General features: G+C 38.9%; 1 protein-coding gene across 3 annotated transcripts in view; it reads right to left on the reverse strand.

Moving 5' to 3' along the window:
• Positions 1 to 13,281, reverse strand: part of plxna2 (plexin A2) — a 555,589-nt gene that overhangs the window by 134,775 nt on the left and 407,533 nt on the right. For all 3 annotated transcript variants that reach the window (XM_008116576.3, XM_062978633.1, XM_062978634.1), the window contains one exon: positions 3,046 to 3,163. In XM_008116576.3, the coding sequence (XP_008114783.1) occupies positions 3,046 to 3,163 (118 nt within the window). The remainder of the gene's footprint in view (positions 1 to 3,045; positions 3,164 to 13,281) is intronic.

The raw sequence follows: 13,281 nt of genomic DNA on the forward strand, positions 1-13,281 counted from the left end.
AAGCATCTCTGACTTTTTGTTAACCTAGTGCATGTGATTGAGCTTCCATAGTAAGCCATTTTTAGCAATAGGGAAAAGCTATTTGAAAATAGTGAAGAATGTCATAGCATCACATGAAATTGCCTCCCTCACTTAAAATAGCTTCAGAGCTATATTGTGATGTTTGAAACCACTTACACTTGGCCCAAGGGCCCCTAGTGGGGGTGGGTGGAGTCTACTCCCCCCACCATTGTTTGTTAGCATCAGCCTTTTCACTCTCACTCTTAAATGCACAGAGAAAATGATCCACTCACCCTGAAAGAGAGCACTGCACTGCACTGAGGAACTCCATAATTCTTTCTGGAAAAAGGGAATTCCTATTGCCATGTGTTTATTATGTCAGTAAGGCTTTCAGGTGTCCAAAATATACTTCAAATCACCTTCAAAAACTCATGTGTTCATTAGAATCTTCATTTCATATGACAGAGCATTCAGCTGTACATGCAGCCCTTAGTCCAGCAGGATTTCTTTTAGCCTATAGAAGACTGGGAGCTAGTCCACTGGCTCAACCGCCCGCCTCAGAGCAAAAATCCATAATGTTGGGCCAAATGGGTGAATCAGGTTTTATCCCAAAATACATGAAGTCAGGTCATATTCTGGAGTTTGACAGATAGCCACAGAACACCAGAGAGCTCCTGGCCCCCACTAGATGCCTTCCCTAATTGCCCCCCTCCTCTTCCATGGCATTGCAGATGCCTTTGCTGATGCCAGCCTGATGTCTGGTGATAACCAGGAACTCTCACAAAGCTCTATGATAGTCCAGCATCAGCAACGGGGGCATCCAAGGTAAGGTGGACACCACCCCACTGTGACCTTGGAGTGGAGATGGGCACTGTATTCACCCCCCCCCCCCCGGCTGGTATATTGTATTGCTTTTCCAGTCAGGTCTTGAATTAAAGGATATGTGTAGATAAGTTGTCTGTTTGTCTCCCCCAAACTATGTTTGACTCTGATGCATCCCTGAGTTTAAAAAGCAGTTTGTGTTCAAAGATACCTCCACCGGGAGAATCCCACCACTGCTGTTGATATTTTAGAAATACAGCAGACAGGTGGGATTTACAAACACTCAAACAAATAAATAAAAATGTGAAAATGAAATGGTTGCTGGCATGTTCTTTATCTGATGTGCACTATTTTACTACTACTCAAGTAAGTTTCTCATTGCAGTACATAGCTCATAACAGTGATGAGAAGGCAGGCATTATTCTGGTTGATTTATTTATCAATTACTACACAAATTGTGGGCAATTGGGAACCACTAACATGTAGTCAGCACAAAATCAATGAAGCCAGATAGCCTTGTTTGGGCAAAATGGAGATGCGGAAAAGCCTCAGGTGTGACTTGCAAGCTTATGAATAAAGAGGTTCATAATTAATGACAGAAGGATGCAGTGATTGCTTCAGGAATGGAAGACAAGAGGAACTCTGGATTAAGCAGATAAATGGAATGTCTATCGAATTAGAATCTATTTGCTCCCTAAATGCAGAAATGCATTCTGCACATCAAGGAATGATACCAGGGGGAGACACAAAAAAGTGATGACGGGGGAAGAGAGACAAGGGACAAAGAAAGAAGATTGATTGACAGATATATTTAATCTAGAAATAAAAAAAATTAATGCTATGTCTTCAGTAGTGAGACAATTAAAAAATCATAGTGTTTGGGATATACATACAGCAGAGTGGAAAACGGCAGCACCACAGATTACTTCCAGTTAATTAAATTCAGGAGTAATAAGGGCTCTCATTATTCTTTCCACTGTGAAAAGGGATGTAGAGAGGGGGTATTATGGCCAGCATGACACCTTTCCTTGCTAGGATAGCACAGCAAGAGATCTCAAATGTACTGCAAAGTCACAACTAAAGCCACACTTACTCACAAATGATATCTGTAAGCATTAAGTGCCAGCATCCCTGCCAGGTTGAAATGTATCATGATCTTAAAGACCTACAGGCTTCATTCTTGTCTCGCAAAAATATGCATGCATCATCTCATCCATGGTTGAAATTAACTGTAGGCTTTTTAGACAGTTAGGGAAGTATTCTTCTATATAAGGCTCTAAGACACCAATGAAACTCACTAGATCTTATCAAGCATACAAAGTTACTGTTAAGATTCATGTTAAGTCTATTTATTAAGTCTACACTAACTGGAAACCATATTTATTTAAATTACATGATGTAGCTGATGTTTGGGTTTAAACCATTACAGCTTTTGGCTTTTGTTTTCAATGCATCCCAGCTTTCCTTTACCTTTGCTAACACTGCCTTTAAAATTCTTGTCAAGAACACCAAATCCTGAGGCAAGTTGTAAAGCCAAAGATTTCTTCCCCTTAAATGAAGCAAGTTTGTTTTAACTGAGTGTTTCATAGACAACTCCACTGATACAGATGCAAGTCGGGAGCAGATATAAGTTATGCTTTCTACAAAATGGACGGTATTGTTTGAGTGTTCAATTTATCTTATGTCTATTATTCATTACATCTCCATCATAGGCTATTACTCGTGGCCAAATATGGTTGTCTTCCAGGGGTAAAGTCTTGGTGGTGAGTCCGTAAGTGACCGTGGAGATGTATTCTGGATCCGTTGGTCTAATTCTAAACATTGTTAAATGTCTATTAAATATTATTAAATGCCTATTATGAGCAGAATAATGTTGTTTTATCTTCCTTTCCATACATCTGCAAATACACCTTCTTGGAAGAAAACTTAATTTTATTTAATAAAACACCTCTGTTGTTGTTGTTGTTGTTGTTGTTGTTGTTGTATACATTCAGGTTTTTTCCAGCTCACTTTACATAAATAAATTATGGGTTTTTCTTGGCAATGTTGTTTAAATTTTTTTTACTTTGCTTCCTCTGAGGCTGTTAACTTGTCTATGCACTGACTAAACATTTACTGTAATATGAAAGCACAACAATAAATTTCAGGAGTCTGAATTTATTTTGGATCCTCTTTTGTGAACTTGCCAAATTAAATGACAACACTGACTGCACTGGCACTTACCACAAATGTGTAATGCTGTGCAGACTTGGCCACAAATTCTGGCTTGCATTCTCCGATGCAGAGGAGCGCAGGACCGGAAGTGATATCAGGTTCAGCCTGCCCCATTTCACACACAATCCTGGAAATATAAAAATCTGCAATGAGTTCCATGAAAGGAAGAGATGTTGCTATATGTGATCTGCATTCCCTGCTGAAATGTTTTCATGTCTTCTGAATAAGCTAATTATGGAAAGGGTTTTTTTTTGCCATACAGTAATTTAAAGGGGAGAATGTCAAAACTAGACATAATTATTGCAAACTATAAACTGAAATGCTAAGCAAAGCACAAATGGGAAATATATTAGTCTATAGAGAAGGAAATGTGACACTCTTACAGTAATGAATGGATGGATTCATTAAAGGAACAGTTTTCATTGTGCATCGTATCATCTTAAGCAACAAGCACACATCTTTCAGTGGGATATGGTAGATTAATATTCTACATTTGGCCATAAAATTGAATATTGTATTCTCCTGATACTCTGAGTACTAGATGAGAGAGTGAAATAACTGGAGTATAACCTTATTAACACAATATTGCAACATTCATTGAATAGTTGATTTGTCATAATGGCAAAAAGTGAACTGAAACACTGTGCATTAGACCTCAACACAGATAGGTTGGGCAACCTCTTCTGAAACAAAACCATGCACACATGTACAGTTAATAAAAGGAGGAGAGTGGGCTGCAAGGTCAATCCTAAATGTCATGCATTTAAGATAAACATGCACTGTGGGCATATATAACTGTACACATGATTAAGAACATGGTTCTGTCAGGATCCCTGATATATATATATATATATATATATATATCTCCAGCACATGCATATTTATGTTATGTTCTACTCAATCAGCTTATATTGGGATGTGGAGCTGGTAAGACATAAATAGGTTTAATGTGGCATCAATTGCCACCATTGAATCAAAATACATTGAAGAGTAGAAAGCCAGTATATGGCAAATAGTTTTGTTCTTTCTAAAGGATGGAAAAGTACTTCATCCGACTCAATGTTTTTGTCAACAGTAGCCTTTTTAAAAAACTTTTTTCAGACCATTTGCATGCAGAAACACACAACACCTAAGACATCTGTACCTGTTAGTCTTTCTAGAAATAAAGTGTGCAAAGAACATAGAATCATAGAGTTGGAAAAGACCACAAAGGCCACCCAGTTCAAATCCCCACCACACTATCAAAGTACTCACTGGCAGATGGACATTCACCCTATGTTTAAAAGCCTAACTGTGCACACTTGGAAAAACTGAAATGACTGGAAATACACAGAGCTGAAGAAAGAAGTATGACAAATTTGCCAATGGGGAAAATTGTACTTGACAATTGTAAATATTAGGACAAATGCATAACATATGTATAAATTCCTACATTGAGAAAAATCACTAAATTGCTGTAATCTGGAATCAAAATCAAACAAACAAGAGAAGAAAGAAGGAGTATTAAGAATTCTCAGCCAGAAGGGCCCTAATGCCTCACTGAACAACATATCTTTAGATTCCATGGGATCTTGTTATGGCACATAATGCTGTAATCATGTGAAAACACTCTAGGTGCATATGTATCTGAGAAGGATGAGAGGGGGGAGGTCAGTAATCAAAATTGAGCAAAGCAGACCAGTTAAGGTGGGCTGTATGTTGGCTGCCTGACTTTTGATCATGGGAATTGAAAAAGATTTTTTAATCAGACAAGCATCCCTCGCTTAATTTCAGACAACATCTCCAACTTCTGTACTGATGGCAATTCATCCACCCTCCGAGAATACATGACAGCAATGCCCCACATGGACTTCCCCATTTCTGCAGCTTTCATCAAATCCACCCCCACACAGAAACTAAATCCACAAGACAACACTGTAGACAGAATGCTTGAAAGGGGTTTAACATTAAACACACTAATGCTACCAAATGTGAGATCTACTATCGCTACCCTTCAACACAAGCTCCCCATGGAGATGCTACCCTTGGAGAATCATAGCAGTGCTTTGGAATGCTTAAATCCTTTGTATGATCTTCTCTATCATCATCTTAATCATGGATTATGTGTCTGCCTTTTTCCGACTCTGATCAAAACTGTGCTTCTTCCCTCTTTAAGTTCACGTGCTAAACACAGTGGGAGCTGTGATTATTTTTTGTCCAAGTGCATTTCAGGTATATAAATAGGCTACAAATTATGTTGGGTTGGTGAAGAGAAATTCTCAATTAGATTTGAATAGGGATTTGGTTTAGTTTGACCTCAATACAGAAAATTGACACTGTCCACTTAAAAACAACAGAGCACTAAATGAAATATTACAGCATAACCCTGTGAGGATTAAACATGTTGGGGATACTTATGATTGCTTAACCACACATACCCGAGAAAGTCTGGTTATGTCCCTGTAGCCAGACACAAATTATTACACTGTTTGCTAAGGTTCACTGGAGTCCTGAAGAGGTCTCAGCAAAGGATGTAATCATTTTGTATCTGCCTTTACTGATGTAAGCAAAGCCTTATCCAAAAACCTCATCTCCCCATTCTTCCAGCCTGGGAATAATGATGGCTACAGAAGCTCAAAGTTAAGTCTGCAGTTGTTGTATGTGCCATTTGTTGCTAGAGAAGGAGGAAGGGAATATAAACCTCTACAATGAACAAACTGAGATCGGCAGTCATAAGGTGGATTTATGCTTGTGTATGCACTACTTAGATGCAGCCTATATGTGATAGTGTAACAGGAATGTTGTCTACCAGCCTGTAGCTGCTCACATGTGGAGAACAGATGTGTAAAATTTCCAAAATGTAATACAAATTAAGTTAATATGCCCCAAATAAGCAGGTGAATGCCTATTTGTAAATGAATAAGGGACCATGGATAAGATATGTATTTCTGGAGCAACAGAAGAATAATATATTTGTATGTGTGAGAGTATGTTGTTTGTTGTTGTTGTTGTTGTTTGTTGTTGTTGTTATTCTATCCATCTATATAGCCCTCCAATCAATTGCCAACCCTTTCCCTCACATAGGAGCCAGGATGGTTTATAACCCAGATTAAAACAAAGTGCAGCTAAAAGCCTCATGTTAACAAGCTCAAAACAATTAATCTATTCTATTAAATAATTTAAACAGTAGAAACAGATTTTAAAAACAATAATATGCTCATGCATTTCATTGAAAGACTCTTCTGCATGATTAGCTATTTCTTAATGCTATGTTTACAGAAAGGTTTTTAATTGCCAGAAGATGCAGGGCAGAGAGTGGGTGTAGTCTATCTACCGGTGGAAGAGGAAGGCTCTCTCATGTTTCCTAATCAGACTGGTTTGTGAGGATTGTGGAACTGAGGGAAAGTCCTCCCCTGAGGATTTTAAGAGTCAGATTAGCTTATATAGGAAAGTGTGGCATTTCACACAGTTAAGATCTAAACCATATAAAGGCCATGACAGGTCAACCTTTGAATTATGCCCAGAAACAAAGAGGTAGCCAATGAAGGTATTTTAAAATAAGGGAGTTTATATATGAGAGGTGGCAATTGTGGCGGATCTAGGAGGAACTACTAAAGACTGCATGGAAGAAAAAAAAATCAAATCAAAGCTTTAAATATTACAAAACAAATTGAGGAGGGGGATGGTATAGAAATGTTGTGGCATAGACAATGTGGTAGAAGCTTCTTCCTTAGAGGCTTTTAAACAGAGGCTGGATGACCATTTATCAGGGGTACTTTGATTGTGTTTTTCATACATGGCAGGGGATTGGATTAGATGGCCCATGTGGTCTCTTCCATCTCTATTATTCTACAATTCTATGAAATAATGGAAGGGTCTCTGCAGCTTCTTTACTGCTCCTGCAGCATTTATTTTGTTTTTAGCCAGAAAAAGAATGGGGTGCCCCAAAACCACAAAAACAGCCTGGGAGGGGGTCATATGGCCCTGGGGTTAATCATTGCCCACCCTGGAAGAACGATGTTCAAATTGGGCCAATGTGACTTGCATTGAATGTTGGATATATGTAAGCAGTTATACAGCAACTGCAAAACACAACAAAACATTACCTTCCCTCTGTGAGAGGTGAGTTGATTCTGTGAGTAGATTGTAAATCACCTTCTTCTAGGCTGCTTTTGATAAGACTTTGCTGTTTCACACCACTGTTTAGCCTGCTCCTAATCAAATTTACTCTGAAATAAATTCTATTGATTTCAAAACCACATGAGAAATCATTACTATTTAGTGTCTTTCAAAAATAATAATACTTGTACATTTTCTGTGGAATGAAAATGTACTCTTTTTAGCAGCCTCTAGCTACACCTGCTTTTTACCCTTCCATTAGTAGAAAATTACTACACATTGATGCACAGGTATGACATCCACAGAATAAGTTGGAAATTAAAGATAAGATATTCATTGCAATGGTCAAAGTGATCTGAAATGGAAGCGTTAATTCATTCCATGCCAAAACCACAGGTTTTGGCCTGGAATAGAAGCTATAGGGAGCTGATTACTGGGTTAAGTGGCCCTTTAACCAATATTAACCTAATTGTTGCCTGATAGAGAGCATGACTAGAACATGGTAAATCATTACTGTCTCAGAATCCAACCTGCTCACAGAACCCTTAAGAGAAGCCTTTTATCTGGATTCATCTTGAAAAAGCAGCTAACACTTGCTGTTATCTGCCCAGGATAAATGTTTTAATGATGTTAACAATCTTTGAAAGCTTGAGAGCTCTAATTAGAGTTGTGATTATAAAATCAGGGTTTCATACAATCATCAAAAGAGGATAATTTGAATAATCCCCCATCTCTTTTTCTAAAAATAAAATGAAACACTACAGTGTTGAAAGTATAATGGCTGTGCAAACCTATTCATACTATAGCTTATAATGGCATTAGTGCACAGGCTCAAGCTATTACTGTAATAATAATATTATTTTGCTCTTCTATAGAATCTTTTATCCAAGGATCTCAAGGTATTTTACAACTGCCTGGCCACCCACAGCACTCCAGGCAAGAAGAATAGATAAATAGAGCTATACTGGGTTTCAGTGGAGGGAACTAAAGCACTTCACAATTTAGTCATTTGCTTAAGGTGAGTTAAAGCCGGAAGTAGTCTCCTGCTGCAACCAGTTGAGTGCACTGCCCTCTCAAAAAAAAATCTCATGCTCTTTCCTTGCACTGTGAATATTTCCTAATACTGTCAGACTCATTGCTTCCACCCACTTTGCTAAAACATCAGGCCAGGATGCAGAGTGGGGGAAATGGCCAACCCCCCCCCCCCCAAATACTTGCCAACAATCCTGCAATCATCAGTATTTAAGACAAGGCTTTTTCTTTAACATAGAATTGTGGAAGCATGATGAAGACCATTTTCTCCCATTGCTGTAAAATCAGCTGATTTGTTGAAAGTGAAAGGTGGCAGCAGCAGAGTAGACTGTATTTTCAGACTGCACATAGAAAAGCACATTTTCAAATTCTCCTTGCTCCTAATGTTAAACAATAATGACAACAATTCTAACCACAAAATTAGCATGGCAAGTAGAGGACTAGATTAGAATCAATCTTCCTGGGATGTTTCTCTTTGAAAAATTCTTTCTGAGGTGTTTTCTATCTGAACAGTAGATGAGAAACATTCAGATACGCCATCATTCCCAGTTGTGGTGCAGTGATCACCTCGTTCCATTGACTGTATAGGTCAAAGCCAATTTTTTTTTATATAGAAGCTGAATATATGAGCGTTACAGACCTGAATGGTGAGTGAGTGAGTGAGCTGGCATTAATTTAAGAATCCAGATGAAACAATCCTCCTGAATTCAAAGAAAATCCAATCTGAGAACACACAGATTTGAGTTCTGTCACAAAGGGGGGCATGGGTTCTTACTAGGGACCTCTTCACATTAACCCACCCTCCTCCATTTTGTTCAATTTTGCTGGCTAGAGCCAAAAATAAAAGGCACAAAAATGTGGTACCCAAAACCCACTTGCCCTTCTATCATGGGCGAGGAAGCATCTTGTGACCCTTCCTCACCACTTTTGGATGAATGGGGGTGGGACCAAGCCAGTGTCATCTGATGGCACTCAGCAGGCCCTGTCCCTGAAGAGGAGCCAGAGGCCAAAAACCCCCAGTGTGATGAGCGGGTAGGGAAGAGCTTTGGAAAGCTTCGTACAGACAGTCCCCAAGTTATAAACATCCAATTTACAAATGACTTAAGAACAGGGTGAGACAACAGGAAGTAGGAGAAATCTTCCCTCAGAAGTGGAGTTCACTCCTGTAAGAGTTACCATGGGCAAAAGGTGTCTTAACAGAAGTTTTCTCACCAATTCTTGTTTCTACAACAAGCCAAACTTTTCAAAATTCAATTATCACAGGGACAGAAAGTGAGGTGAAATCTTCTTAACACGGGGCGCAGAGAGTAAAACAAACACCACAAGGGTGTGTGTATATGTGTGTGTATGTGTGTATACATTATATGTGTGTGTGTGTGTGTGTGTGTGTGTGTGTGTATACATTATATATATGTGTGTGTGTGTGTCTGGAGTAGCACTTAAAAATATATCTGTTCCAACTTACATATAAATTCAACTTAAGAAGAAATCTACAAAACAGATCTTGTTCATAAATTGGGGATTGCCAGTAGTTCTTAATGTATATGTGCATTTTTGAAAGCTACCCTCTAAATAGCAGAACCTTAGAAGAATCAGGTTATTTTATTAGAAATGTGTGATAAGGAGAATCTATCAGCCAATCAGCTGATGTTTGGCAGTGAAACATCTCCTATTACCAGGAAGTTTTTTCTTGCCAGCTGTGGTGCAGCTGGCTAGTAACCACCTGCAATAAATCACTACTGACATGAGTTCAAAGCCCAGGTTGGGTTAAATCCCCGACCATTAAATAGCCTGGCTTGCTGTTTACCTAAGCAGCCCGAAAGACAGTTGCATCTGTCAATTAGGAAATTTAGGTACGCTTTATGCTAATTTAACTAATTTACAACACCATGAAACTGCCAGCAGCAAGTGGAAAGGAATGAGGAAGTACAGCACTCAGTGTCACTCGTGGATGATGAAGCAACAACTCCCCCTGTGGCCAGAATCGAGCATACCCTCATGAAGCTGGAAATGTTAAAATTGCCTCTGTGTGTGTCTATACTGTATGTTGTTTGTTTGATGGCATTGAATGTTTGCCATATATATATGTTCACTGTATTTATTTATTTATTTATTTATTTACAGTATTTATATTCCGCCCTTCTCACCCCGAAGGGGACTCAGGGCGGATCACATTATAACACACATAGGGCAAACATTCAATGCCCATAAACACATCAAACAGAGACTGAGAGACACACGCAGAGGCAAGTTAACGTTCTTCTGAGGGGATGTTCGATTCTGGCCACAGGGGGGAGCAGCTGCTTCATCATCCACACTGACGGCACTTCCTCATTCCAGGTCGTAAATTAGTTAATCTTGCCTCCCCACTTATAAGTGGTACCTTATCTCCTACTTGATAGATGCAACTATCTTTCGGGTTGCTAGGTCAGCAACGAGCAGGGGCTATTTTTTTTTTAATTGACGGGTGCTCACCCCGCCACGGGCTGGCCTCGAACTCATGACCTCATGGTCAGAGTGATTTAAGGCAGCTGCTGAACAGCTGCGCCACAGCCCGGTCCACTGTAATCCGCCCTGAGTCCCCTTTGGGGTGAGAAAGGCAGAATATAAATACTGTAAATAAATAAATAAGTCCTTATGGTATAATAATCTTGGATAACACCTGTCGACCATACTTCTGAAGGGATGTATGAAGTGAAATCTTGCAAATCTATTTTGTATAGATTGCTGGGGGCCATCCTTAATATTAGACAAAGTAAGGCGGCTGTCTCCAGTGGCTGGTACTGTAAGGCATAAAGCAGAGGCCAAATGTTGTATGGAATCAGTGTACAGTATATGCCATGCATGTCACATTAACTAGCCTGCTGCTCTTGGGTGCAAGGAGTGGAAAGTGACACTAATGTTGTGCCATCTGCAAATGGTATATCTGTTTGGCAGCTAAATATCCTGAGATGGTATTGGCCAACAAATAGTTATTCCTGAATTGTAATGGAATCAATGATGCAAAGTTTTTTGGTTTTCGTTCTGTTTTCTTTCTGTTTCCCACAATTTGATTACCCCAACATGGATATTTCTTGTCTAACAATGCAAAATAAGTAATTGTACACTATAATAGAGTTGAGAAACAGAGCTATTTTCAAGGACATAACTCTCAGAAATACTTTAGCGATGAATCCTTATGTGCCAGGAGATTGGATTAGATTATTTCTGGGATCCCTTCCAAGTCTCTCATTCTATGACTGCCACTTATATTGAGCTACTACTAGAATTTTGGTGTATCTTTCCCATCCTCAGAAAGAAACATGTATCTCCTCATACACAAGTCAATTTTATAGTGTAACATTGCGAACTATGGGAAGAACATGTGAACTTCTGCCCTTTATATTTCTCTTCACTACTTTTAGGTGAAGAAGAAGAAAAACTTTTAAAAGTATAGAATTATATTATTAAACGTATTTCTTCTGTGATGAAGATTCTGTGATGATCATTAGGATGATGATGATGATGATGATGATGATGACGATGCTTTTATTTTTTACCCGCCTCTCCTTGTGGCTCGAGGCGGGTTACTGAACAATTAAAACACATAAAAATGCAAAAACACCACAAATACACATATTAAAACATACTTCAATAAAAACTACACACCAAAACCTATCTCTATAAAATACATATTAAAATACAGAAATCAGAGAATAAATAAATGGCACACCCATTTAAAATTTATACAAGACTGTCTGGACAGGCCTCCTAGAAGAGATAGGTATTTAGCATGTTTTTTTTTTTTTACTATGGCTGTGAAACAAATATTTATTTATATTATTATCTGTTGTTCGTTTAATTTTTGTATGTAATAATCACTTAATCCCAATAAAATCTAACAAATTTGGCCTTTGGTACAAGCCAAAGTTCACTTGGCAGATAACATATGCTTCCGTGTACAGAGCAGGGACGGACGTTTTTAGGCTTGTGGAAGTTTTGGTCTTCATGTCCCAGAAACCCCAACTGGTATGGTCAATAGGAAAAAAATTGAAATTGTGTTGTCGAAGGCTTTCAGCCCAAAAGACATACAACAAAATTGAAATTGTTATCTATAAAGAACCAATAATCCTCAGCACTGTAATAGCGCAAGGAAAGGTATAAAAGGTGAGATTGGATGGCAAGGAAATTGAGAATGCTCATCAACACCATTCACGCTCTGTCAGAATAGTTGCAGACTGTATTTTGTAGATTTCATTGTCCTCAAAACTGCCTTTCATTTAATGTATCTGACAGAGTGGACAGTAGCCCAAAAAGAATAAGCCCTTTGTGGCTGGTGTTACTAGTGTTTAAGCTCTGCCACTTTTTGTTGCTGCAGACTAATATGGCTTTGTTACTGTTGTATGCTTTCAAGGAATTTCCAATCTATGGCAACCCTATGGTGAACTTGTCATAGGGTTTTCTTGGCAAGATTTGTTCTGATCGGTTTTTTTTTTGGCCTTCCTCTGAGGCTGAGAGATTACTAATTGCATTGGGGCATGCTGTGGGTTTTCATGGCTGAGTGGGGACTTGAACCCTTGTATCAGAGTCATATTCCAATGCTCAAAACACAATATCATGCTGTCCCTTACTAACATGGCTCAACCTCTTCAAATATTTCTAGTTTGGGGTAGTGGTGTATTCTTAATGTATTCTTCTCACCTTGTCTTGCATGCATAAAATTTAATGCCAACCCCTCTTTTTGGCACACTAGCTCCCCATCCTACTGTGAAGAATAGAAACTCCACAAAACAAGCAAATAAGCAGCCAACACGGGACATGTGTCACTGGGGAAGGGTTGTTTGCCTGTCTTTTGTTACATGCCTATTTTCTAATTTTCAGCTGACATTTTTCTTAGTGAAATAAATGAATTGACTCCAGCAGAGGCCTATTCGGATTAAACTGCTGTCACTGCCTCGCACACTTAACAAATGGCTGCCTGCATCCGGCCGCACGGCAGGATGCATTCCAATTGGTGCAGGGAGGAGGCTGAGTGTAAACTGCAAGGTGCTCATCAGGAAAATTGCTTAGGAAAGCAGAAGCCCAGACTTGGAGGTGAACAAAATGCTTAATAAAAGTTTTAAAGGGTTGTTTAAT

This window comes from Anolis carolinensis, chromosome 4 (assembly GCF_035594765.1).
Source record: "Anolis carolinensis isolate JA03-04 chromosome 4, rAnoCar3.1.pri, whole genome shotgun sequence".
In the NCBI taxonomy this organism is placed as follows: Eukaryota; Metazoa; Chordata; class Lepidosauria; order Squamata; family Dactyloidae; genus Anolis; species Anolis carolinensis.